This window comes from Dipodomys spectabilis, unplaced genomic scaffold, assembly GCF_019054845.1.
Source record: "Dipodomys spectabilis isolate Male_0828 unplaced genomic scaffold, ASM1905484v1 ptg000162l, whole genome shotgun sequence".
NCBI lineage: Eukaryota > Metazoa > Chordata > Mammalia > Rodentia > Heteromyidae > Dipodomys > Dipodomys spectabilis.
In genome coordinates, this window is record NW_024870839.1 from 1,948,541 (window position 1) to 1,976,262 (window position 27,722).

The 27,722-nt window shown below is 36.5% G+C and overlaps 1 protein-coding gene across 7 annotated transcripts in view; it reads left to right on the forward strand.

Moving 5' to 3' along the window:
• Kiaa1109 (KIAA1109 ortholog) overlaps positions 1 to 27,188 on the forward strand; it is a 175,251-nt gene extending 148,063 nt beyond the window's left edge. For 5 of the 7 annotated variants that reach the window (XM_042692995.1, XM_042692998.1, XM_042692999.1 and 2 more), the window contains 19 exons: positions 420 to 600; positions 1,106 to 1,202; positions 3,048 to 3,209; positions 3,496 to 3,635; positions 5,222 to 5,423; positions 7,725 to 7,928; positions 8,431 to 8,610; positions 11,736 to 11,873; positions 12,880 to 13,137; positions 14,017 to 14,167; positions 14,835 to 14,992; positions 15,125 to 15,317; positions 15,499 to 15,716; positions 18,530 to 18,781; positions 19,572 to 19,775; positions 21,205 to 21,399; positions 21,747 to 21,881; positions 23,739 to 23,904; positions 26,485 to 27,188. In XM_042692995.1, coding sequence (XP_042548929.1) covers positions 420 to 600; positions 1,106 to 1,202; positions 3,048 to 3,209; positions 3,496 to 3,635; positions 5,222 to 5,423; positions 7,725 to 7,928; positions 8,431 to 8,610; positions 11,736 to 11,873; positions 12,880 to 13,137; positions 14,017 to 14,167; positions 14,835 to 14,992; positions 15,125 to 15,317; positions 15,499 to 15,716; positions 18,530 to 18,781; positions 19,572 to 19,775; positions 21,205 to 21,399; positions 21,747 to 21,881; positions 23,739 to 23,904; positions 26,485 to 26,701 — 3,451 coding nt within the window. In that variant the 3' untranslated portion in view covers positions 26,702 to 27,188. The remainder of the gene's footprint in view (positions 1 to 419; positions 601 to 1,105; positions 1,203 to 3,047; positions 3,210 to 3,495; positions 3,636 to 5,221; positions 5,424 to 7,724; positions 7,929 to 8,430; positions 8,611 to 11,735; positions 11,874 to 12,879; positions 13,138 to 14,016; positions 14,168 to 14,834; positions 14,993 to 15,124; positions 15,318 to 15,498; positions 15,717 to 18,529; positions 18,782 to 19,571; positions 19,776 to 21,204; positions 21,400 to 21,746; positions 21,882 to 23,738; positions 23,905 to 26,484) is intronic. The other 2 variants (XM_042692996.1, XM_042693001.1) reach the window with 1 other exon arrangement.
• The last annotated feature ends 534 nt before the right edge of the window (positions 27,189 to 27,722 follow it).

Genomic DNA, 27,722 nt, shown 5'->3' on the forward strand with positions numbered 1-27,722 from the left:
AAGTGCTAATATAGAGCCAGCATTCTACTATAAAAAGAGCAGTTTCATTTGATCCATCATAAATCTGTGCAATAGGAAGTGGCATTATGGCTCAAAGTACTAGTGCACTAGCCTTGAGCAAAAGAACTCCAGGATAATGCCAAGGCCTTGAGTTCAAGCCCCACAACCAACAAAAACAAATTCTGTGCAGTAAAATAGCCATCACTTTTAAAAACAATAATGGCAGCAGGTGTGCACACCTGTAATCCACTCAAGAAGTAGAGACAATTCAGAGCCAGCCTGGGATACATAGTAAGCCACTGTCTGAAAAACAAAGAATAAAAATAGCTACCCTGTATCATTAAGAAATACACAATATTAACACCATTAAACTGTCTAGCTAAATAGTGCTGAGCTGTTTTTCTCTTTTTCTTTTATAGGAGTTATGATAGAAGTTCCAGAAGCTTAGATCAAGATTCTCCTTCCAAAAAGAAGAAATTTCAAACGAATTATGCTTCTACCACCCATTTAATGACTGGCAAGAAAGTGCCATCGTCTCTGCAGACAAAGCCTAGTGACTCAGAAACAACAGTATTCTACATTCCTGGAGTTGATGTAAAGGTGAAGACCTAATTGTCTAGGCTAAGAGATTATTCAAGTGGTGTTTATTTTCTGTCATGTATGGTCTTCTTTTGCTTATTACATTAAAATGAGACTTTCTGGCTTATCTAGGCATATTCTAGATATAAGAATATATTAACTGCACATTGCCATTTCATTTACACAGCTTTTTCCATGAAAGTCTGGCAGAAAGAAGTTACACCAATATTTCATAGCATGCTTTAAAGAATGTACAACTTTGCCTTGGGCAACTTCATTAAATAACTTTTTTTTAAGAGTCTAAAGTTGTAAGTTAGAAAGTCTTAGACTATTAAGCTAGAAATGACTTCAAAGATTACCTAGAAAGACATTTTCAATCTTAGAAAAGAAAAAAGCAGTGTCTTGCTGGGATCAAAAGCTGACTTACACAAGGTCAAACTTTGTTTATACTCCTGAGCTAGTGTTCTACCACATTTTCTGTATTTCATCTGCAAAATTTTAATTTCAAAGTTTGTTTTCACTGCAGTTGCATTATAATTCCAAGACACTAAAGACTGAATCACCTAATGCCTCCAGAGGATCTTCCTTGCCAAGAACACTCTCCAAAGAGTCCAAGCTGTATGGTATGAAAGACTGTGGCACGTCTCCTCCTTCTCCTCCTTTACCTTGCACTGTCCAGAGCAAGACTAACACCTTACTTCCTCCCCAACCCCCACCTATTCCCTCAGGTATTTAAGGAGAATATATTTCTATTGCTTGCCATTTTCTCATAGCTTTTCATCATTCTACTTGCTCTATTGTAAAATAGACATTGACTTGCCAAAATTCATGTATGGCTGTAGTTATTCATCTTAACAGTTTTCTTAACTAGATGTTTAAGACAGTGTATGTTTAGAAAAAGGTGGTTTTATGTAGTTTAAATTTGGCAGCTATTATCAGATAGAAATACCAAATTTATATACATACGACAGAGTACTGGGGTTTGTTGCATTTGTGTGTATTATAACAGCATTTAGTGGCTTATAATGTCACAGTCTCTGTTGATCAGAAATGCAGGGGCAGTTTGGCTTGGTGCATCTAACTCAAGGTCACTTAAATACTTGATTGACAATCTGGAGAAACCTTTCCTTGTGTCCACTGTGCTTCATTTCCACACCATGTGAGCATTTCACAGGGCCACTTGAATGTTATTTCATTACGTTGCAGCTGACATCTTTTGAAAAGAACTATCCCAAAAAGAATGTAGCTTAACCTGCTTACCTTTTATGGTTCAGCCTAACAAAGTTATATGCCATTGCCTAGACAATATGTTACTGATCATACAGATCAGTAGAAGGAGGGAACTGGGGGTATGCCAGGCTCATTGGAAGCATTCTTGGAAATTTGGCTACCACAGCCCAGTTTACCTCACACACAGTGTGGCAGAATTCCCACAGAACAAAAGAGTAATAGAAAGCTAGATGAGAATTAGTCGAGAAGTTGCCCTTGGAAAACAGAACTTTATATATATACATATGTACATACATATATATGTATATACAGACATATATACATATATATGTATATACATATATATAAACATATGTATATACAGACATATATAAAAACTTGGTTAAAAACTGAAGAATCATGATGATACCACTTAACATTTTTTTTTATCACTTATCAATGATGACACATTTCTGTCAAGTATGTGGTAGATATTTGAATCCCATTTTATAATTGAGGAATGTTAAGGATCATTGAATGAGAACATGTTTTTTCTACATTTACAAAACTAAGAAATGCTCAAGTTGGAAACCTAAGCCCAAGTTAGCTAAGATACATTAATTGTTTCTGTTCATTTGACTGAGTGAAAGTAATTTAGTTAGGAAGTACCATGGAATTCTGTATCAAGAACCACTGTGAGTATGTACAGGCAGTGCACTAAACATTATTGTTCAAGGTTTTTTCCCTTCTAAAATGGACCAAAGGACTAAAGCTAACGAGACTTAAGCAACTGTAAAGTTGAAAACTGATCCAAAATTTATGTCTTAGAGCAAGTAAGAATAACCATTGTATATACATCACTAATGACCTTCGTTTTCTAACTCTGATGTATCATTTCTATCAGCCTGTGTGTGTGTGTGTGCGTGTGCGTGTGTCGCAAGTACTGGTCTGGGGGTCTAGGCACTACCTATGAGCTTTTGTGCTCAAGGCTTTTGTGCTCTACCACTGAAGACACAGCTCCACTTCCAGCTTTTCTTCTTTGGTGAATTGCCATCCTCAGAGCTCAGCTTCCTGAGTAACTAGGATTAGTCAAGAGCTATTGGCATCTGGCAATCATCAGCCTATTTTTATTGCCCTGAGGTACTTCACCTGATGAGGCTGGTCATATAATTATAGCTTCTCATAAATTTGTCATGTTTTACTGGAACTTTAAAAAATTAAACCCTATTAAATGAACCTGACATTTATTAATGTTCTAGCCAAAGGAAAAGGAAGTGGAGGGGTGAAAACAGCCAAGCTGTATGCCTGGGTGGCACTTCAGTCATTGCCAGAAGAGATGGTTATCAGTCCTTGCCTATTAGACTTTCTGGAAAAGGCTCTGGAAACTATCCCAATTACACCAATTGAAAGGAATTACACAGGTAAGAATCTTCCTTATGTACTTCCATGTCATATGAGGGGTGACTATATTACTATACATTAAGTATAACTGGAAAAGAACCTGAGAGATCATCTAATCTCCATTTACAAGAGATTGAGTCCTGGGGAGATTACATGATTTGTCTTTGGGAAAATAACCAAGATGTTTGAAGCAAATACTGCTGGGTTTTCATACCTATGATCTCAATATTGGTAACTCTGGTTAAGGACCTTTTAAGTGTTTGCCATTGACATGTTTAATAAACTTACAACTGCGTATTCTAACAGGTGTCAGCTCCCAGGATGAAGATATGGGGCATTTTGAAATACCAGATCCCATGGAAGAATCAACAACATCATTAGTATCATCTTCTACATCTGCTTACTCTTCTTTCCCTGTAGATGTTGTGGTCTATGTACGAGTTCAGGTAATACACTTGATGTAATCTTAAAGTTTTCTTAGTTTCATGATCCATTAGTCTATTCACAATAGCTGAGAGGTTGCCTGAACTCTGGACAATATAAAACTTTAAATACATATTTACTTCTCTTTGAAGAAGTTGCACAGATTTGGGGTTTTAAATTTTTAGTTTTTACACTTTTATGGTAAAAATTGATATGTTAACAAATTTTTAAAGTATTTTATGAAGCTTTAATTCTTACTATTATACTCCTTTGTGGGCAAGTAGAAAGTGTAGTAAAAATAAAAAGTCACAATAGTACCTTTAATTGATTTTATGCCAACAGTTAAGTAGTTTTTACTTAATATTTTATTCTAAAATGTTTTCCTATTAGTAGGCCTTTTAGCACATGATTGGATTTGTTTATTAAAGACTATTTGAAAAGTTCAGACTTCAAAGTTTAGTTTATACTCAGTTAAGATTTCATTTCTGATCTCAAGAATTTTACAATACTGATGGACATAGTTTTTTCTTTTCATTTATTGTTATTGTAAAGGTGATGTAAAGAGGGATTACAGTGACATAAGTCAGATAAAGAATACATTTCTTTTTGAACAATGTCAGCCATTCCATTGCTCTCTCCCAGTTTTTCCTTCCCTTCCTCACCCACAAGTTGTATAGTTCATTTTCCACATAGTTGGTCAGAGTATCAGACTATAGATCTTTTGGTCAAATTACTAAAGATCTTTTGGTCAAACTATGTCCAACTATGTGGAAAATGAACTATACAACTTGTTTTGAAAGTCTGATGAAAATACATAATATATGACAACTGGGGTCTTTATAAAACTTACTATTAAACCAGTGTTCTAAAATTTTAATATTAGATCACTTCTTAAAAGCTGCCACACTGGGGGGGAGGAGAGGATTGGGTGGTGGGGGTAGGGGGGAGGTAGGGAAGGGATGTGAAGGGTAAACAAAGGAGGAGGCTGCAATGCTTGATAAGAAATGTATGCATTATCCTGCCCATGTAATTGTAACCCCTCTGTACAGTATGTTCACAAAAAAACAAAAAAAAAAAGCTGCCACACTGGCTCATACTTATAATTCCAGCAGCTCAGGAGGCAGAGATTAGAAGACTCACAGTTTGAGGCCAACCTGAGCAAAAAGTTTCTGATACTCCCATCTTAGCCAACAATTAAGGCATGTTGCCTACCTCCAAGTGAAAACTAAAGAAGTTGGGGGCATTGCATAAGTGGTAGAGCACTTGTCTAGTTAGTATGATTTCCTGAGTTCCAACTCCAGTACTTAAAAAACAAAATGATTTGATCTTGAACAAATATAATGTTAGCATAAATACATTTAAGTTTCAGAAATTCCTAAATGTCTATTTAGCTTTTTTAAAAACAGTACCATTTTGTAAATACACTTGGCTCATACACCATATGCCTCTGTTAGCAAAAGCTATGACAATAGAAAGTTCTTCTAAGTCTCTTATGAGTAAACATGATGAATTTGACATATGTGGGCTAAGGAGGAACTTTTGGAATCCAGTATGAAACACAACATGCACCTCCTAGAAACCTTATTGTTTTTATTTCTCTTCTTTTTAGCCATCACAGATCAAATTTAGCTGTTTACCAGTGTCAAGAGTGGAATGCATGCTAAAGCTACCATCCCTGGATTTGGTGTTCTCTTCAAACCGAGGAGAGCTGGAGACTCTAGGGACTACGTGTCCCATGGAGACTCTGTCTCCTGGAGGCAGTGCTACACAGAGTGGAGCAAAGAGCTCAGCAGGCAAAGCTGGAATGCCAGGTAGAGAGACATGGCTTCACAACTCTGGCAGAAAACTAGACAATATTTGAGAACTGGAATATTTATAGAAAAATATCAAGACCAAAGCCTGGAGTATATCCCAGTTCTGGGTTATCAGAACTTGAATTAGTTCAGTTAATCTGTAGTTTGAGCTCAACAAAGGATAACATTTTGATTTGAGTTTGCATGTGTACACTATAAGCAATGTTAACAAAATGGTGCTTAATAATCTGTACACTCAAATAATTTAGAACACTTTGTTATATTTTACATTTAAGAATCATCAATGTTACAAGCAGTGTAAATCTTTGAAAATTTTCATAACAAAAATAGGAAAAAAGGTTAATTTCTTAGAAATAAACTTTTGCTAATGTGGCCAACTGTTATCTTGTACTTTGCTCCAAAATATCGCTGTAAGTGTATGATAGTCAACAGATTATTAGAGGTAGAGTGCTGGCTATTGAAACGATCACAGTAATTATCGTTTATTATTTTTTTTTTGGGGGGGGGTCTGGTCATGGGGTCTGAACTCTGGGCCTGGGCGCTGTCCTTCAGCTCTTCAGCTCAAGGCTAGTGCTCTACCACTTGAGCCACAGCGCCACTTCCGGCTTTTTTCTTTTTGCTTATGTGGTGCTGAGGAATCGAACCCAGGGTCTCAGGCTTGTAAGGCAAGCACTCTACCACTGAGTCACCATCCCAGCCCTTGTTCATTATTTTTAAATGGAAAAGTATTACAATGTAATAAAACTAAGAAAGAATATCCATTTATCATAGGTAACAGGTCTTAATCTCCTTTCTGGCATTGTAACTTCAGTCTTTTCCAGTATGTAACTTTGTAAAATTTAAAATGTCATAGGTATTTTCCCAAATTATGAAATAATTTCTCTAAAATAACTTGAATAGCTGTACGTTATCCTATCATTCTGATTATGTATTTGAGATTCCCTAGAATCTCTAAAAAAATCTCTCTTCCTTTAGCAAAGTCATCTCAGACTTTTCTTCCTAGGCTGGGCTGGCATGATGATTCCTTCCAATCTCCACCTCCTGTGTACCTTGGCAGGACAGATGTGCCCAGCTATGGGTTGAGAAGGGTCATGAACTTTTCTGTCTGGGCTGGCCTTAATCTGTAATTTTACTGATCTTATTTCCCCAGTAGCTAGGATTACAGGTATAAGCACAGCACTCAGCTTTTTAAAGAAAAAATTTAAATAATGTTTGTAATTTTTTTTTTTTTTTTTGTCGGTCATGGGGTTTGAACTCTGTGTTTGGGCACTATCCCTGCACTCTTCAGCTCAAGGCAAGCGCGCTACTGCTTGAGCCACAGCGCCACTTCCAGTGGTTTATTGGAGACATGAACTTTCCTGCCCGGGCTGGCTTTGAACGGTGATCCTCAGATCTCAGCCTCCTCAGTAGCTAGGACTACAGGCGTGAGCCACTGGCTCCCAGCTAATGTTTATAAATTCTTAAAAGTAGAATTTCTGAGACAGTGTGAATAACTTTTTGTGTGCCAGTAATGGGACTTGAACTGAGGGCTTTGTACTCTTGCTTTGGTTTTTTTCAAGCTCAAGTCTGGCACTCTACCCCTTGAGCCTTGTTTCCACTTCCAGCTTTTTGCTGGTTAAGTGGAGGTAAGACTCTAATGGAATTTCCTGCCTGAGCTGGCACTGAACAACAATCTTCAGGTCTCAGCCTCCTAGTGGCTACAATTGCAGGCATGAGCTATCAGCTCCTAACTCCAGCACTTTGAACATAGTTTTAATGGTTGTCAGAGTGTCAGGTCTAGTCTGGTCTGGAGATAAATTTTGTATAACACTCTATTCACAGAGCTCTTTTTATTTTAATCTTTAAAGTATATTTGCAATTAGCTTATCCATCTTGAGTAAATGTTAATAGGAACAACTTACTGTGTAGGAGAAAAACATCTTTTACTTCTATATTTGCATAACTTGTTTTGTGTTCACTATACCTACTGAAATGTGTACTCCAAAAATACAATATGCTTTTTCCAGTTCATTTTCCTAGACTGTGTGCTTAAAACTAATCCCAGTGAGCAAAAGAGAAAATCATGTATTTATTAGGCCAAACGTGTATTAACAGTTGTTTAAAGATGAAGAGAGGATCTCACCTTGGTTTACAGTATAAATTAGATCCTTGTTTTAATATTAAAGTTCTAAATCTCTTAATGTTTAAGTTTCTCCATTGTATTTTGAAAACACATTTGGCTTTTAAGAACCTGTTAGTAACTGTCTTCTTTACATCTTTTTATGGCTTATGAACATTTTGGGTTTCTTATATTCACTATAGGTTCATCAGGACTAGGCAGTCCCTTGGGCAGAAGTCGGCACAGTAGTAGTCAGTCAGATCTAACCAGCTCCAGCAGCAGCTCCTCTGGCCTGAGCTTCACAGCATGCATGTCCGACTTTTCCCTGTATGTATTTCATCCGTATGGGGCAGGGAAACAAAAAACTGCCGTTTCTGGACTCACACCTGGATCCGGAGGACTAGGTATTCTTTATGTTTGTTGTTCTTGGAGCTTTCTTGTCATAATCATTCTGCTTTTAGAAATAGATAAAAACCTAGATCAATTTAAAGGTTTAAATCATTTGCTACTTTTAGATGAGAATTTAGTGAAATTAAATTTCACTGACATTTTGAAGTACAGATGAACCACTAAAAGTGCATAAGATCTTGTTAGTGAATATTTCTTTGCTTTTATTGAGACAAATAATGAAGACACGTGTGTCCATGTGGATTCTACGTTTTGTTATTGGCAAACAGTTGTAAAAAATACCAATTATGTTATTGATTTGAACTTATTAAACAATTGTTAGGAATACTACTGCTCATTAGAGTTTCCTATTTAAATTTTTACCTAAGTTAAATGGTTTTGATTGACAGCACATTACAGTATGTTGGACAGTTTTCATTGAAACCAATAGCTGAGTCTATATTTACAAATACACATGTAGAGATGTCAGGCATTGGATTTTTTGTTTGTTTCCTTTAGGGAATGTGGATGAGGAACCCACTTCAGTCACTGGTCGAAAAGACTCACTCAGTATAAACCTTGAATTTGTAAAAGTGAGTTTGTCTCGAATTAGACGTTCAGGAGGTGCCTCATTTTTTGAAAGTCAGTCTGCAAGCAAGTCTACAAGCAAAATGGATACTACATTAATAAATATATCTGGTATTCAATTTTATAGCTTTTTAAACTAAGATGTTATTTTCCAGAATTAAAGGCCTTTGTTTTAGTAATGTTTAAATATGAAGTATTTAATATTAAGCTTTGATGATTCATTGAATTTAAGGAAAAAAAGGACAATCTAACTTTTTAAAGTTTTTATTTTTTTATTAGAAAATATTAGTTTCTGTAATCAAATCCATGTAGATAAGACCTTATATACTTAATACAGTGCATGTACCCCTGTACAAATGAAAAAAATTTTAATGTTTCTAGACCAATATGGTGATTAATTTCTGTACAATGCAACTCAACACAGGACAGTCCAGCTTATAATACAATCTGAACTTGAGCATCTAATGCTGGAAATAAGATCCAAGGGGCAAACTATTCAATATTCAATAACTAAAATGTTTTTCTTCACTTCTCTATCATGACTTAGTAAAATTTCTAACTTTTTAATGTTTCATTCTTCTAATTGTGAATGCTACAACTCCAAAGAGAGAAAAACATTACATTTTTATTTGACATTGACTCGTACATGGGTAATGCAAGCTTTAGTTAGATAGCTATGGACATGTCTTGTTTACACCATGGCTTAACTATATAAAGTTAAATGCATATGGAATTATTTAAGAATTGAGAGTACCTAGTGAAAACATAATTACTAATCTAATAAAAAATGAAGTGTTTACCTAACCTGGCATTCATTTACCAAACATGTTGAATATGTTTTATACTGAACATTGTAGTGCCCGACCCTCTGCTCTGTTACTTGGGGTAGCAGGCATGGACAAGTTAAAGTCCTCTCTGTAGACAATAACAAGGAAGGAAGATAAAATGCTGTAACTCTGGTGAATATAAAGAGGAAGAAATAATAAATTTTGTCTTTAATGGAAAATCATGGAAGGTTTCACCAAGGAAATTATACTTAGGCCCCAACAGAAACAACAGTAAATATCAAAAGTCTTTTCTTGAGAATTACCTTGAAGATAGCAACTTGCTATTCTGTGTAATCAAAGTATAAAAAAGTGGTTCTTTTAAAGTGTCCTTTAGTTTGTTATGGCTAGTGCATAGGCATAACTAATCGTCTAATCTGTTGTACTAAGTAGGTAAGGTGAGGGGGAGAGAAGACTGGCTAGAAGATGGCAGAATTGATTGGTGCCATATTGTGGAAGGCCTCATACACTAAGCAGGGAATTCAATTCTGATCCTTCAGGCAGTGAGGAGCCATGAGGTTTTTTTTGTTTTGTTTTTAAAGAAGTGGAATGATGCTTCAGATTGGTGTTTTACAAAGAACTGTTGGCAGCATGACCATGAGAATGGAGAGATGCTTGAGGAAATGGTTTAGATAGACCAAGCCACGGTACATGAGACTTGAACTGCGACAATAAGGAGAAAGAGAATGACTTTGAAGGGAAAAATAGGCAACAGTTTGAAGTTGGCTAAGGAGCAGTAGAGGAAGCAAAGTGGCTAAAAAATTAGCTTAGAGCTGTTAACTTAGATAAAAATGAAATAAAGAATTCCTAAGGCCATTTTGGTATAACAGCCTGGGGAGCAATTAACTGATGGGCAGAGTGGTGGGCTCAGGCTGCAACAAGGTCTTTGCTTTGGTTACGGCATCCAAACGTTCTAGAGCTGTGAGGGAAGGACAGAGGAGCACGTACAGCAAGAGCAAAGAAAGCCAAAGGAGGAAGCTGTTGGGTGCTGTCTTTTCTTTGTTGTTGTTGGTTGGTTGTGGGGTTTGAACTTGGGGCCTGAGCTCTTTCACTCAGCACTAGCACTCTACTACTCTGAGCCACAGTGTCTATTCTGGTTTTCTGGTGAGTAATTGGAGATAAGTGTCTCGTGGATTTTCCTGCCAGAAACTGGCTTTGAACTGCAATTCTCTGGTATCAGCCTCCTGAGTTAGCTAGGATTACAGGCATGAGCCACCAACACCCAGTTGTCAGGGTGCTTTCTATTCAAAAGGTTAGTAATTTCCTTGGCGAAAGTTTATATCCCAGTTTATGGTGATGGTTCCTGTTTCTTACTTGAGAGGAACCCTATGCTGAAGTGGAAGGCTACAACAATTATCTTTTGAAGCTCTCTGACAGCTTCATCAAAGATACTAGAATCCCAAGTCCTCACCGCAAAGAATTGAAGCTCATAGTCTTCTTACAGTGCAGATTGTCATTTAAAGAAGGCTGCATAATTAAGCATAAAATGTAGCTTATTTTTATATTTCATGAATTTTAACAGTAATTCAGCTGTATAATTTGTCTTATACCACCACATAAAAATACCTAAGTTTTAAAAATCTGTTCTATGACCCAGCAATCCCACTTTTGGGCATTTACCCAAAGATTTACAAACAAGACCACACTAAAGCTACCAGCACAACTATGTTTATTGCAGCATTATTTACCATAGCTAAGATATTGAACCAACCCAGATGCCCCTCAGTAGATGAATGGATCAAGAAAATGTGGTATATATACACAATGGAATTCTATGCCTCCATCAGAAAGAATGACATTGCCCCATTTGTTAGGAAATGGAAAGACTTGAAAAAATATTAAGTGAAGCCAGGCCCAAAGAAACATAGGTCCCATGGTTTCCCTTATTTGCAATATCTAGTATATGTATGAGTCAAGCAGAAAAGGTCAGATAAGGTAATGTTAGGAAAATGAACCCTAAGATATGTATTTAAATGTTTTTTTTCTTTCATGCATTTGTTTCTAAAGAATTTATAAGATTATTTCTTTGTTGCTTTGTATGTCCCTTCCCCACAGTATAACCCCTTCTTTCACTGTATTTGATGTCGGTATAATTTGTGGAGGGGAAGGGGAAAAACAAGTCGTTTAAATAAGGATACAGGTGGACCCATTGCAACAATGAGAAGTATAAGTTGTCATGTCGAAAACGAACTTTACAACTTTGGTGGGGGGAGGGGGGAGAGGATTGGGTGGAGGGGAGGGGGGAAGCTGGGAAGGGATGGGAAAGGTAAACAGAGGAGGAAGCTACAATCCTTGGTAAGAAATGTACTCACTATCTTGCCCATGTAATTGTAACCCCTCTGTACAGTATTTTCACAATAAAAAAATAAATAAATCTGTTCTAAATTCTAACAAATTTTATTTCTGTATCAGCTGTTTGTGATATAGGGTCTGCCTCCTTTAAGTATGATATGCGCCGACTGAGTGAAATTCTGGCATTTCCAAGAGCTTGGTACAGGAGAAGTATTGCAAGACGTCTGTTTCTTGGAGATCAAACTATAAATTTGCCAAGTAAGCTTGTTACTTAATTATAATTAGGTTGCTTCTAATTTTGATTGTAATAGTTTCTTTTTTTTTTTTTTTTTTTTGTCAGTCATGGGGCTTGAACTCTGGGCCTGGGCACTGTCCCTCAGCTCTTGAGCTCAAGGCAAGCACTCTACCACTTAGCCACAGCGCCACTAATAGTTTCAGATCCATGATTGAGAACACAAACATTGGCTTACAAGTATACTGTGTAATTCATTTACTCATTCCAAAAAATGTCTAGAATTTCTCTAGTATGCCAACCACTGGGCATCTATCACAGAAACACGTAGACAAACATCCTCTTGGAGATTAAATTCTAGCTGATATCTTATTCCATAATGATTACTCCATAATCATTGTAAAAACTGTAAGTGCAAATATATAATTTAACCATCCAACTTAACCATGATTTAAACACAGAAAAAAAATGTTGACATGATACTATTGTTGCCTTCACTTGATAAAAGTATCTTGTTTTTATATATTGTTGTGCTCACGGGAGAGTTGTGGAAGGAAGACTACAGTCATCCTGATAACAGCAAAAAATTAGAGATCCTAGCTGGGTGCCAGTGGCTCACACCTATAATTTTAGTTACCCAGGAGACTAAGACCTAGAATTATAGTTGAAAGCCAGCCTAGGCAGAAAAGTCTTTGACACTCCTATCTCTAATGAACCATCAGAAGGATGAGCTGAAGGCCTGGCTCAAGTGGTAGAGCACCAATAATGGTTGAACAAGTCAGCCAAGCATGAACAAGAGCACAAGGCCCTGAGGTCACACCTTTGGACTGGGTCTAGGATTTGCCTTCTCATGGAGTGTTTGTGAAAATTAAATACTGGAATGTTTGCAAACTGTAAACTACCATACAGTTGCCAGGTAGATAACTAGAGGGACTATGCAGTATGATTAGAAATGTTGTCTACATGAACTGTCTAATCATACAATGATTTTACCTTGTTAATTCTTTTTTTTTCTTTTTACTCTGGTACTAGCATCTGGTCCAGGGACACCTGATTCCATTGAAGGGGTTAGCCAGCACCTTTCCCCTGAGTCATCAAGGAAAGCTTACTGCAGGACCTGGGAGCAGCCAAGTCAGTCAGCCTCCTTCACTCACATGCCTCAATCACCTAATGTATTCAATGAGCATGGGACAAACAGCACCATGTCCCCAGGGACAGCAGCCCAGAGCCTAAAGTCCCCAGCCTCTGTAAGATCAAGGAGTGTGTCTGATTCTTCAGTTCCTCGAAGAGGTAACAAGCACTCTTGGTTACTAGTAACCCTCCAGTGTCCCCAAGATAATAAACCTTAGTTGCTCCAAGAGTTCTATACCTCAGTTGTAGGGAGATGCACAGGCAAAGTTTTCTCTATGATAAATTAAGGGGCAAAACAGAAACAATAACCAATAAATACTTCAAAGTACTGCCAGCAGAAGAAATTAAAAGATGGCTAGTAGCTTTGCAAAGGGATGGAAAGAAGAATTATAATTTGTCTGTATGACTATGAATCACAGTTACTTTCAGAAATAAACCTACAGTGTTATGAACTTGGTATCTTGATAGTGAAAAAGTTTAACTTTTATTCATTCATTTTAATTTCTTCATCTAATCAGTATACTTTTTGAACACTTAGGTGAAAGGTTTCACCTTGTGTCTGAAATGTATTAGAATGAATCCTATGGTTTTTGTCAGGAGACAGAGTTCTAAGTATGATGTGTAAATATAGAGTTCATTTGCATACTGAGTACCCTGGAGTACAGACACCCTAGTAACATTGCATTGCAAAATTGGGCCTTGCCTTGTTCACTTGACACTGTGAATAAAGAAGACCTAAGGTGAAGAATTACTTGTGTTACTGTTATCCCACCCATGCACAACAAAATTTCCTCACAGAAAATGAGGCCACACAGAATTTTCCAAGTGTCTCAAGAAGTAAGGCTTCTTACTAGGCCTTTTATTCAATAGTTATTATTTTAGAGGCTGTATGACAATTATATTAAACATTGGGTTCTTACACAACATTAGGTTCTTCTTTATTTTTACCTTTCAGATTAGAGAAAGAGGGTTGTTTTTGCTTTGTAGTAAGCTTGGCATCTATGTGAATAAATGTTTATTTGATTTTCCTGTTTTTAGATTCAATTTCAAAAACATCAACTCCTGTCAACAAGTCAAACAAAGCAGCAAGCCAACAAGGAACTCCCTGGGAAACACTTGTAGTGTTTGCTATCAACTTGAAGCAACTAAATGTTCAAATGAATATGAGTAATGTAATGGGAAATACAACGTAAGCTATTCCAACAAAATGAAACTATGCTTTTAATATTTGTAATTTTTCTTACATTATAGCAGAGCAGCTCAAAATACTTTCTAAGGATAAAAATATTTGAGACAGTCAAAAATATTGGTAAAAGATAATAGATTGTTTTTAATTCTGAAAAGGGCTTAATTGTAAGGACAATACTCTAATACAAAGAGCATAAAATGTGTTCTAAAAAGAGAAAAATCATAAATAAGAGAGATAATTTTCTACCTCAGAAGAAAGCTCCATTCATATTAATATAAGAGCTGGGAAGGTGACTCAGTGGTAGAGCGCTTGCCTTGCATGCCTGAGGCCCTGGGTTCGATTCCTCAGCACCACATAAGCAAAAAGAAAAAACCGGAAGTGGCACTGTGGCTCAAGTGGTAGAGCGCTAGCCTTGAGCTGAAGAGCTGAGGGACAGCGCCCAGGCCTAGAGTTCAGGCCCCATGACCGGACCCCCCCTAAAAAATTATATAAGAAATGTTGAGCTGGGCACATGCATGTGTACAGTCCCAGCACTTGCGATACTGAAGAGGGCCACTTGAGCTCAAGAGCTTAAGTGACAGAATATCAGATGTGACCTTTTATTGAAAGAATGTATTCACAACATGGGAAACAATATATCTGATAATTCCTTTTCCTTTTTTATTAGTTGGACAACTAGTGGATTGAAGAGTCAAGGCCGTCTGTCAGTAGGAAGTAATCGCGATCGAGAGATCAGCATGTCTGTTGGTTTGGGAAGATCACAGTTAGATTCCAAAGGAGGAGTAGTTGGAGGGACCATAGATGTCAATGCGTTGGAGATGGTCGGTATGTAGAACTTTTGTTTACAACTCATGTAGCAGATCCTCAAATATTACATTAAAATGTTTTTGAAAACTGATTTTGATGAGTCCTTCCTATAGGCATTTCTATGGAAAGTAATTATTGTTTCTACTTTAGCTCATATTTCTGAACATCCAAATCAGCAACCCAGCCACAAAATTCAGATAACCATGGGTTCTACTGAAGCACGTGTTGATTACATGGGCTCAAGTATCCTCATGGGCATCTTTAGTAATGCTGATCTGAAGCTTCAGGATGAGTGGAAAGTAAACCTGTATAATGCACTGGATTCAAGTATGACTGACAAAAGGTATTTTAAAGCTACAACCTTCTGAACATTCTTCATGACTGCTATTCACACATCATTTAACATTCAGTGGGAGAAAAAAAGAAGAGTTTATATTATATAGCAAATACAAATGAAAAAGCTGGGTGGGGAAGAAAGTTTTCTTTTTCTTCAATATAATAAAAGCTTCTGTTCTATGTTTTAGTGAGATTTTTGTCCATGGAGATCTAAAGTGGGATATTTTCCAAGTAATGATATCAAGATCAACTACACCTGACCTAATAAAAATAGGAATGAAGCTCCAGGAATTCTTCACCCAACAGTTTGACACAAGCAAACGAGCTCTGTCTACCTGGGGACCAGTTCCTTATCTTCCACCAAAGACAATGACTAACAACCTAGAGAAAAGTTCACAAGAGCAATGTAAGAATAGAATGAAGTTTTTACTGTATGTGTTATATTCTTATAAGATATCAGCTCTTTCCATTATTCAGTGGAGGATGATTTCCCCCCTGCGGTTAGAGGCCATCTGGAGCGTGATCATTTATGTTTCCTCCTCTTGCAACAATCCATCTGCAGCCATATCTGTTCCATGCTCTTCAGTACAGATTATTATGGCACGCCATGACTGCTTTGAGCATGGACTACAGAGCCAGAACAATTGAGCATGGTTTGTTAGCAATATGACACTAGACAGATTTCATTTTCATTCAGTATTGGTAATAACAATATGTTTAGATACAGTTGTAGGTATAAGAGGTCTAGTGGTAAACAGTCCCTACCCTCAGGAAGTATACATTCTAATGGAAAAGTAACAGTCCATAATTTTGTAATTCAATATATAAGATAATTCAGGGTAGAATGAAGTTCTAATTAAAGAAGAAAGCAAAGGAGGGGCATAGTGACAATGGGGAAGGACAGCTATATTAGAAAGAGTGATCAGGGAAACCATGTATGAAGTGACATAGAAATGTGAATGAGTGAAAGAACCAAGATAAAATGTAGGGAAAGAAGATACTGGGAATAGGGAACCATAGAGGGTCTAGAGCTTCTATGTAGGAACCAATTTAGCTTAATTAAGACCCATTAAAGTAGCCACTGTGGCAACAGCAAAATAAGTGATGAGGAAAATAAAGGCTATGAATTCAAAGACCAGATTGCTAATATCACAAGAAACTGTTGGAGTATTCAACAGATTTGATATCATTTTTATTTACCTGTCTTTAAAGCACCCCTCTAGCTACTATATGGAGAGGCAGACTCTAGGCTCTTGAGAAGGAAACTACTGCAGTACTTTTCCATTGCAACATTTTCAGTTGCCACTGTGAGGAGTCCATTGCATGAGTGTAGGCAAAACATAATACTTTTCACTAGATGACCGTAGTAAAAGTAGCGAGGAATAGTCAGAATAAAGGTATCTTTTTCATTTTTTTTTATCAGAAATCATTGAAAACTAGAAAAGACAAACTAGAAATAAAAACACCACATTCCAGTTGAGTGTGGTGGACATGCCTCTAAATTTTAGCACTCAGGAAGCTGAGGCAGCCTGGGCTATATGCTGTATAGCAAAAGCCACCTTAATTTAAAATAAATGAATAAATAGGCTGCTGGGGAGGGGAGAAGAGAAGAGGAGACAAGGAAGGGAAGGGAAAAGAAAGGAAAGAGAAAAAGTGCCATCCTACTAAAAAATCACTATAATCACCTTAGAGCATTTAATTCCAGATAGTTTTCCAAGTATCTGTCTGTATCTTGATCTACTTTTAAAATCAGAATATCCTTTTAACTCCTCCGTAACATTCTAGTCAATAATCTTTTTTTTTTTCTTTTTGTCGGCCGTGGGGCTTGAACTCTGGGCCTGAGCGCTGTCCCTCAGCTCTTCAGCTCAAGACTAGCACTCTACCACTTGAGCTACAGCACCACTTCCGGTTTTCTGGTGGTTTATTGGAGATAAGAGTTTCATGGCCTTTCTTGCCGGGGCTGGCTTTGAACCGCAATCCTCAGATCTCAGCCTCCTGAGTAGCTAGGATTACAGACGTGAGCCACCGGCGACTGACAATAATCTCTTAACTTCCCATTTTATCAATTACCTTCTCTGGCTCTCCATGTACAAATTTTCCTAACTATCCTAAAAAATACCCTTTACATCTGGCTTATTCAACCCAGTATATCAAATTCAAGATCAGTTTAAATCTTAGTTTCCTTTCCTTTCTCTTAATTTGCATAGAATTTTTTGGGTGAAGCTTGCCATAGATTCCTTATGGTATTAATTTTGTTGTTTTAGTTCCTGTATTTCCTATCAACAGTGTTGATATCAGGCCTATACAAATTGAAGGGTATTTTGTAAAATGCTTGGCTTAGTTTCTTAAAAAATGTTTTTGTCTTATGAATAATTAAAGTATTAGGAAAATGGAAGTGGTTTTATATTAAACATGCCAGATTAGTTGGATATCTGATGAGAAGTGTGGGAAACATGCAAAAGAGATGTTCTAGAATAAATAGAAAATGTGTCAATTTTTTTTCTTTTGTAGTATTAGCTCATTGGACTTGCTTGCTTAGTTGACACGCTTCCATTTAAGCCTCACTACCAGCCCCCTTTTTACTGGTTATTTTGGAGATGGAATCTCAGAGACTATTTCTGCTTAGGATGTCCTCAAACAACAATCCTCCAGTTCTCATCCTCCTCCATAGCCAAGATAATGGGTGTGAGCCTTCTGCACCCAGCTAAGTTGTTTAATTAGTGTATCTCAAACATGAATGTGCATTTGACACAACTAGAAAATCTTTTTAAAATACAGATCTGATACAGTAGGTATGGGATACACTTTAAAAAGGGCATTTCTACCAAGATTGCAGGTTGCTAATGTTGCTGGTCCTCTCCCTTCAGTTTGAGCATCAAGGGTATAGAAAAGTAAAAAGTGTATGAAAAAAAAAAATCACTTCTGGTTATTTTTGCAAAGAATCAAGATGAAATGCCTAGCTTATAGTTATTGCTATATGGGAATATAAAATTTCATGCAAGTACTTTGTAAATCAGAATAGAAATTGATAGTTGTAAATATTAGAAAGTTATGAGGATTCTTAACTCCACCTTGTCTCTGTTGTTTAATGTTAGCATGCACTACATATTATTTTCATCCATTACCTGAGTCACTTTCAAGTGTAGAAAGCATCCACTTGCTGCCATCCCCCATGATGTTCTGGGGCAATTGAGGACACGTTTTCTGGTTTTCTTGCAGTGCTCGATGCAGCTCATCACCGACACTGGCCTGGAGTGTTGAAAGTGGTGTCAGGATGCCACATATCCTTATTTCAGATTCCACTACCAGAGGATGGAATGCAGTTTGGAGGATCAATGAGCTTACATGGAAATCATATGACACTAGCTTGTTTTCATGGTCCAAATTTCCGTTCAAAATCCTGGGCCCTTTTTCATTTAGAAGAACCAAATATTGCCTTTTGGACTGAAGCTCAGAAAATCTGGGAAGATGGTAAATTGATACATTTTCAGCTTTAATTTTCCTATCTTCTGATATGGTTATAAATGATAATTTTCTTTTCCCAAATCTTTTTCATGTTTTACTAGAGAATTTTGGACATAGGTCCCTTGATAGCAAGGAATTCACATTCAGTGAGGCAGTATCTATTAAGTCTGGAACATGACACAAAAAAAGTGTCAAATATATTTCTAAACTTGACATTTTATGGACTATTTCTTAATTAAATCTTGTGCTGCTATAGCTGATGCCATCATGGTAATAGGTGTTTAATAAGCACTTCTTATAAAAGCATGAAGGAAATGGTATTGTTAGGAAATTCTTTGCCAGTAAAACATGTTGATAAGGCTGTATTTTTTTTCCTTTATGGGCAACAGTAAAAACTTTATACTTTATTTTTCCACTTAGTGGTTCCTTTCATTGTTTTGTTTTTTGTGACCCTGGGCTAGATCATCCTGGCCTGGAACTCTATGTAGTCTATCTATCCTGGTCTTAAATTTATAATTCCTCTGCCTTGAGCCTCCTGTGTTAGGATTAGAGGCATGAACCACTGTGCTTGGCAGGCTCAGTGGTTTCTTAATAAAGGTAGAAGAAAAAAATGGTTGACACATTTCATCCTACTGGTGATAAAAGCCAAACAACTAAAAAAATTCTTTGTGTTTTTCCTTTTTCACTTGAATAGTCTTCTTTATCTTGTGTGTAACTTAGCTAAAGGTGTTTCTGTGGGGCAACAACTATGTAAACATAGTTTTCCACTTTAAAAACCATGTTTCTTTTGTTCTAGGTTCCAGTGATCATTCTACGTATATTGTACAAACCCTGGATTTTCATCTGGGTCATAATACCATGGTTACCAAACCATGCGGTGCTCTGGAAAGTCCTATGGCAACGATAACCAAGATAACACGGCGTCGCCATGAAAACCCACCCCATGGAGTAGCAAGCGTGAAAGAATGGTTCAATTACGTTACTGCCACCAGGAATGAAGGTTAAAATTTGATCTCTGTTGAATTTTTCCGTTTTGAATTATTTGATGTGTTTATAATTTAAGTGGAGATAGTTTTCCTGGGTCTTTACATAGCTTTCCTTTTATTTCTCATTCTTTTTAGTTTATTAATCCCATATTGACACAGTAGTGATTACTGACTACATGATTTCATCATCCTGGTAGTATATCATTTCATAAACTCAAATGATTTTAAATATAATTGAACATACAATTGTTTTAAAATAATTATGAGTTTGTTAGAAAATATTTTTAGAAATATTTTGGAAGCTTTTACTAGAAAGATTTTTTTACTTAAATAATTGGAGGTTTGGGAAATTATATACTAAATAACATTACCACAGACTTTTAAGTTCTGTACATCCATAAAAAACTAATTTATCAAGTCATAAACTAAGTAATCTATCAGGTTATAAGATCAAAGATTGCTGATGAGTTTTTTACTTCTTTTCAAAATGAAAAATGTAGATGATTTGAACCCATGGAGAATAGCTACCATGGAGTCCTGTATCCTAAGGGATCAGAGACTTAGGAAAATACTTAAGGAAAAAAAGGATAAATTGGAAGGTTTCATTCATTTTCCAGAGTCTACTAAGATAGGGATTTTAGAGATAGGCATTCTTTTTAACTGGGGTATTCTAGAATTATTACATAATCTATTGCTATTTGTGTATCTAGAAAACCATCCATCTTTAGAAGACAGCTAAAATGTTATAGCACAAATGCTGGAAAAATTAGGACTTATATCTAGTTTCAGGAGCCATTATCATATTTAACCCCAAGTTCTACAAGAGGAAAGTGTTAGGCTATGGAGACCTTCAGGTTTAATGAAACTCAAGTTCAGACATGCTTTTAGTTGAGAATAGTGTCAACTCTAAAATTGGAGGAAAAAAACAGTACTTTTGGGGTTTATCCAAAATCACATTATAAAGTTATAGTCTTGATAACAGCAATACACACTTGTGTATGTATAGCTTTATTTTTAAAAGTGTGATTCTAGCTGGGCACTGGCTCATGCCTATAATCCTAGCTACTTCTTAGTACATTGAGATCTGAGGATCACAGTTCAAAGCCAGCCTGGGAAGGAAAAGTACATGACAATCTTATCACCAGTTAACCACAAAAAAAGCAAGAAGTAGAACTAGGCTTAAGTAGGAGAACCTCAGGCCTTGAGGTTAAAGTTTTGGGACTGGCACTTGGGGTCATGTGCACATGCGTGTGCGCACGCACACACACACACACACACACACACACACACACACACACACACACACACACACACACACACACACACACACACACACACAGATTCTCCACCTTTGGAAATGATGAAAGCTCAGTTTACAATACTGCTCTGAAAGCCAACAGTGTATCCATGACTACTGGGTTGATTCTGTCTTTGTTTGTGTAGAGCTCAATTTACTTCGTAATGTTGATGCCAACAACACTGAGAACAGTACAACTGTGAAGAATTCTAGTTTATTGAGTGGATTCCGAGGAGGCTCTAGCTATAACCATGAAACAGAGACTATCTTTGCTTTACCAAGGATGCAGCTGGATTTTAAGTCCATTCATGTTCAAGAACCACAAGAACCTTCATTACAAGGTATGTGGAAAAACAAATCTTTAGTTTCTTAAAGTTACGTAGATAATTCTACAGAAATTTTAGACTACTTCTGTTTTTCCCCCACAGGTTATTTTGGCATAGTTAATCAAGTTAACTTTGAAAGTCATATTGGCAGATTTTCTTACAAGGTGTATGTCCTCTGGTGCATTTTCCTCTCAAATAAAAGAAGAATTAGAATTAGAATTCATTTACTGGGCAAAGGAGGAACAAATGGCATCCAGTGATTAATGGCTTAATCATTCTATAAATAGCACATGGGAAGTATTTCCTAGTCTTTGTAAGTAAAAGCATTTATGTGGAATTATGTCTTTTATTAATTGTTTCAGATGCCAACTTGAAGCCAAAGGTAGAATGTAGTGTGGTAACAGAGTTCACTGACCACATCTGTGTGACCATGGATGCTGAACTCATTATGTTCCTCCATGATTTAGTGTCGGCTTATCTTAAAGAAAAAGAAAAAGGTGGGTTGCATTTTAGTAATGTTTCAAGCTGCAAAAAAAGGCAGTTGTTAGTGCTGTTTCCATGAATCTTAAGCTGTAGTGGCAAACACCAGCCAGTAAATAGTGTTACTAGACTTCTGAGTATCCACTAGATACACGGCACTCTTTTTCTAACCATATGTGCTGCTGAATAATGACATGCATTATTGTACAGCTTCAGTTAGAACATGTCTTTTTGTCAAGTTCCAGGAAATTGTTAGAAAATACCGCAAACTTCAGTAAAATGACAATAGAAGCAACTATGTAATAGTTGCATAAGTTACATAATTGGAAAAACTGAAATGAATGAGATAAATCTGTTTGGAATGAAGATAGAGAACATTCTGTTTTTATAAAAAAAATTATTTAGACCACAGTAGTATTTTGATGAGCTAGCTAAGAAACATACAGTAACCCTAATATCTATTTGAAACTGGTCATATATAATATGCTGTAGCTGTTTAAAAGAATGAAGCAGTATGGAATGTAATTATATAGGCTGCTTTCCAAAATATATAGTCATTTATTCAACGCTTATTGTATAATTGTTACTTATATATTTAGTTACATGTATATGAAGATAAATAATAAAACAACAGCTGGGATTCCTTCTCCCTCATCTCCCACCCCCAGTCATGGGGCTTGAACTCAAGGGCCTGGGCGCTGTCCTTGAGATCTTTTGCTCAAGGGTAGTAGTGCTCTACCACTTTGAGCCACAATACCACTTCCAGTTTTCTGGTGGTTATTTAGAAATAAGATCTCATGGATTTTCCTGTCCCTGCTGATTTGAATGGCCATTCTCCGAGCTCAGCCTCCTGAATGGCTTGGATGACAGGTGAGAGCCACTGGGTGGGATGCTGGGCACTGGTGGCTCACACCTGCAATCCTAACTACTCAGGAGGCTGAGATCTGAAGATTGCGGTTCAAAGCAAGCCTAGGCAAGGAAGTGAGACTTTATTAGTTTCCAGTTAAGTACTAAAACAAGCCAGAAGTGGAGTTGTGGCTCAAGTGGTAGAGCACTAGCCTTAAGCACAAAAGCTCAAGGACAGCACCCAGGCCCTGAGTTCAAGCCTCAGAACTAGTACACGTGTATGCACACATGAACATGTGCACACACATAACATACACAAAGTAGTTTGGAAAAATGTAATTTGTTCAGCAATGCTGTAATACTATATCATTTTCTGTGATGAAAAACATAATATTTGTCTTGCAAATACTTAAAGAATAAAGACTAACCAAAAACCTTGAAAGAATTAAGAGGTGGTATATAATATAGACTGAATTGCTTTTTTGTTAAGATTCAGGAGAGCAGTGCCAAAACTTTACACTTTCTAAAGAGTAAAATGATGATGCTGAAAAGATATATCAGACTGTAGTTGAGGCTTCCGGTAAAAAAACTGAAATCATGTCATAGGTAGTCCCACGTATTATGGATCGATCCCTAAGCATCAACCTATACCAATCACCTGTAATCCTTTGTTTTCCCACTGCCATAACAGTACAGAAAAACAATTACTGTATAAACGGGAAGATTCTAGTTTCCTTTCTATTCTATCTATATTTGAAACTCTGTCTCTCAGATTATATGTAAAACTTTTTTTTTTACTGTGGTAATGAGGAATTGAACCCAGGGACCTCATGGATACTAAGCAAGCACTACTAACGACTCTGTGTACTTCTAAAACATAAATCTCTTAAACTGTCATAAAATGGTTTTGAGAGTTTTTTTGGCTTTAGTGAAGTAACAGAATCAGAGAGATAGCCAATCATTCTGTTCCTATAGTGGTTTAAAACAGACTTATGGTATGGATTTCTAATATATCTTTTTTATTATAGCCATTTTTCCACCTCGGATTCTATCTACTCGACCAGGACAGAAAAGTCCAATTATTCTACATGATGATAACTCCTCTGACAGAGACAGAGAAGATAGCATCACCTATACCACTGTGGATTGGAGAGATTTTATGTGCAACACATGGCATCTAGAACCTACTCTTCGGTAAGTGACAGGTAGACATATTGTACCCATATCCAAAAGGAATACTCAGAAAAAAACAAATAATGCAGGTTAAATTTGGCTATATTTGGCTATATTTAGAATGTAGTCACTTGTAACCTCTTTAGCCCGAATGCTATTTCTACATCTGTTTTGATAAATTCGGTGGAAAAAAAAGTACAAATAACAGAATACCTCATCACTGATTACCTTTCTACTACATGACATTCTGTCCCTTAGTCACCAAAATGTAATTCTCCTTCCACTATTGCTATTGTTTTTTATTTTAGCAGGTTATTAATTTAGATGTTACTGGTAACTATAGTAAAGAAAAATGAAGTGAAAGTCATACATCATCCTTAAGAAACCATTAACATTTGACAATGTGACAGAATCCACAACATCACTGTGTCCTTCTTGTGTGCATACTACACAATATTAAACCATACTAAAATATTGTATTTAATGCTTTTGGGTACAGGTTCCTTTACTGAGGCATGTTTTTCTATAGTCACAATCCCAATTACATTTTTCTTATCAAAATTTCAAAAGTATTTTGTAACTTTAATTAGAATGGGTGCCACGCTTAGTGGTACTTGCTTTGTGTGTTCACACTTGTGATTAGTACTCTTGGCCTTCCTCTCTTTTTCCCTTTTCTCTCCCTCATTTGCTTTGTTAATCAAATTATGACTGTATGGATCCTAGACTATTATCCAGAAAAATCCATGATACCTAAACATAAAATTGTACAAAATGTTACAGATTTTATTATTATTCAGATATTTGTACTACAAAATGTAAAAATAAAAATCCCTTATACAAAGGACTACTATAAAGCAGAGAGGACTTTCTGTGTTAGTAATTTTTAAAAATTTATGTTAACTAAATCAACAATTAAGTAGAGTCTACAATATGACATTCTGTCACTTACCAAAGAGTTTATTAAGAGTTATTACTTCAGCACTGAAGTTTGGAACAAAGTCCTAACACAGAAAACTATTTGGGAAGTACATTTGTTTTTTTTGTTTTTTTTGTTGTTGTTGTTGTTGTTGGTTATGGGGCTTGAACTCTGGGTCTCTGCGCTCTTCAGCTCTAGGTGAGTGCTCTTCCACTTAATCCACAGCACCACTTCCAGTTTTCTAATGGTTTATTGGAGATAAGAGTCTCACAGATGGGCTGGGAAGGTGGCTCAGTGGTAGAATGCTTGCCTTGCATGCATCAGGCCCTGGGTTCGATTCCTCAGCACCACATAAGCAGAAAAGGCTGGAAGTGGTGCTGTGGCTCAGGTGGTAGTGCCCTAGCCATGAGCTGAAGAACTGAGGGACAGCGCCCAGGCCCAGAGTTCAAGCCCCATGACCCCGGGGGGGGGGGGGGCACTCTCACAGACTTTCCTGCCTTGGCTGGCTTTGAACCATGATCCTCAGATCTCAGCCACCTGAGTTGCTAGGATTACAGGTGTGAGCCACCAGCACCCGGCTTGGGAAGTACATTTTTATGTTTGGAAATAAATAAAATAATTATGAAATTAACTATCTTTGAATGCATGTTTAACTTGGCTACAAGTTACCTTTGTTAGCATATTATTTTTTTAGCAAACATGAACAGGTAAGGAATATTGTATAATGGTAGTGATTCATAGCTCTGGTGCTAACCTCAGCTTTATTGTATAATAGGTTAAAAGATCTAGGCCAAGAGACTCCCTATCCCCTCTGCCTCACATGCCTCATGAAAAACTTTGAAAATTCAATTTAACTTTCCTTAAGAGGTTAAACTGGTTAAATGAATTAATTGAATTATAATCCTTATATATAATCTGTGCTTAAAACCTCCTCCTTGAATTCAGTACCAACTTAGTGTGAAAGCAGCAGTGGGCAATGAAAAAGGGCCATTATTTAGTACTGCTGTCACTTGGATGTGTGGCAGTGGTAGCTTGCTACTACAAAGTCTGGATTTGGACTCAGCTATAGGGCCATAGCAATACAGAACTCAAGGGGCAGGGTTCACTAGAGTGTACAATCAATATCTTTGGGTACTCAACTACCCAAAAATAGCACTCAATGCCTCTAGATAACTTGTTTAGGGGAGGAATAGACACAAATGAGAGACTCCTAAGAGAAATCCCTAATACAGGAACAGAGAGAGACCAGGGGTTGTTTTACTAACATACCTCCATGTGGAAGGAAATATAAGCAAAAGGGAGAAAATGAATGGTCCTGCCTTCAAATAGTATATAACACTGAGTTTTAGTCCTTTAACCCCCCTATTATGCTGCATGCTTGTAAAATCTTTTAACAAGACATAGTTGTAAATGTTTAGCTGTCCATGTAACATGCCTAAAATAAATGGATCAAACTGAAAGTTCATCCATACTTCTGCTACGTGAAGGACCTCATGGATACTTACTGTCACACATACATTATTGTTGCTACTTAATAAACACAGGAACTATAGGCCCAATTGTTCAAATGCACTGAAATATTATTACCAAATGCCTTGAGGAGCTCAAGGATGTTCTTAACTCACCCTCAAGAGCATGCTAGAACCTTATAATCCTTAGTAACTATCTATATAATTATTTTTTAGATTGATTTCTTGGACTGGAAGAAAGATTGATCCAGTAGGTGTTGATTATATTCTTCAAAAGTTGGGCTTTCATCATGCTAGGACTACTATTCCTAAATGGCTTCAGAGAGGTGTCATGGACCCACTGGACAAGGTTTTGTCCGTCCTAATCAAAAAGCTTGGTACTGCACTACAGGATGAAAAAGAAAAGAAAGGAAAGGACAAAGAAGAACATTAGAAAGTAACTTGATCTGTGAGCAAACTGTATCAGTTAACTCTTATTACATGGGAGTGCTATTTTTAAGTAAAATTTTAAATACGACTTTAAAATAATTCTAATATTGTGGCCATTACATTAAAAGTTAGCCTGTTTATTTTATTTCTACCAACCTGTGTACAAGTGAAGTATTGCATGATAATGTAAATTTTGTGTAAACTAGATTAAAATATGTAAATCTGCTTGTGAAGGTTTATATTATGTGCAATATGAATCCTGCATCTTTAAAATATTTGCAGAGTAACTGTGAATTTTTTTGTTATTGGCCATGACTTTTAGGAAAGAAACTGTTAATAATGTGATTTGGAGGGGTCATTAGTTGCTTTTTGTTAATGTAGACTTGTATAAATACTTATTTGTATATAGTTGAGCAATTGTGATATGATTGTATACACTAAGATATTGTTTGTACTATTGTAATAAAGTCACAGTAATGGTTTCAGTTAAAGCTGTTTTGGGGTTTTCTTTCCCTTTGGTAGTCTTCATCCTGTTTCACAATTGTCGATTATCATTGATAATTAATACTTACTAAAATTTCAATATATAAAAACATTTATAGTACTCATAATAGCTTGAAGACTAGTTGAGACTATAGGAGAGAAGCAGCAGGAAGAGGAAAGATGAAAACATGAGGCTTCACAAACATTAAGCATTGTTTGTTCTATGCTAGTGGTATCCTCATTATCAAAAATCTTCTCCAAATCAGGAACAAAAGAGAACTTCCTTAGCTTAGTGAGGGGTATATATAAGAAACCTACTATTTTCTTACATCTTAATAAATAGTAGGGATATAATGAATGCTTTATGAATTTTGGAATAAGGATGTTCTGTCTTATCACTTCTTTATGACATCATATTGTAAGCTTTCACTATTGTACCAAGGCAAAATATACTGCACATAAAAACTGCCCATTGATTTTTCACAAAGGTACAAAGGAAATTCAATGAGATCTTCAATGAGATCTTCATAAGGGGAAAAAAC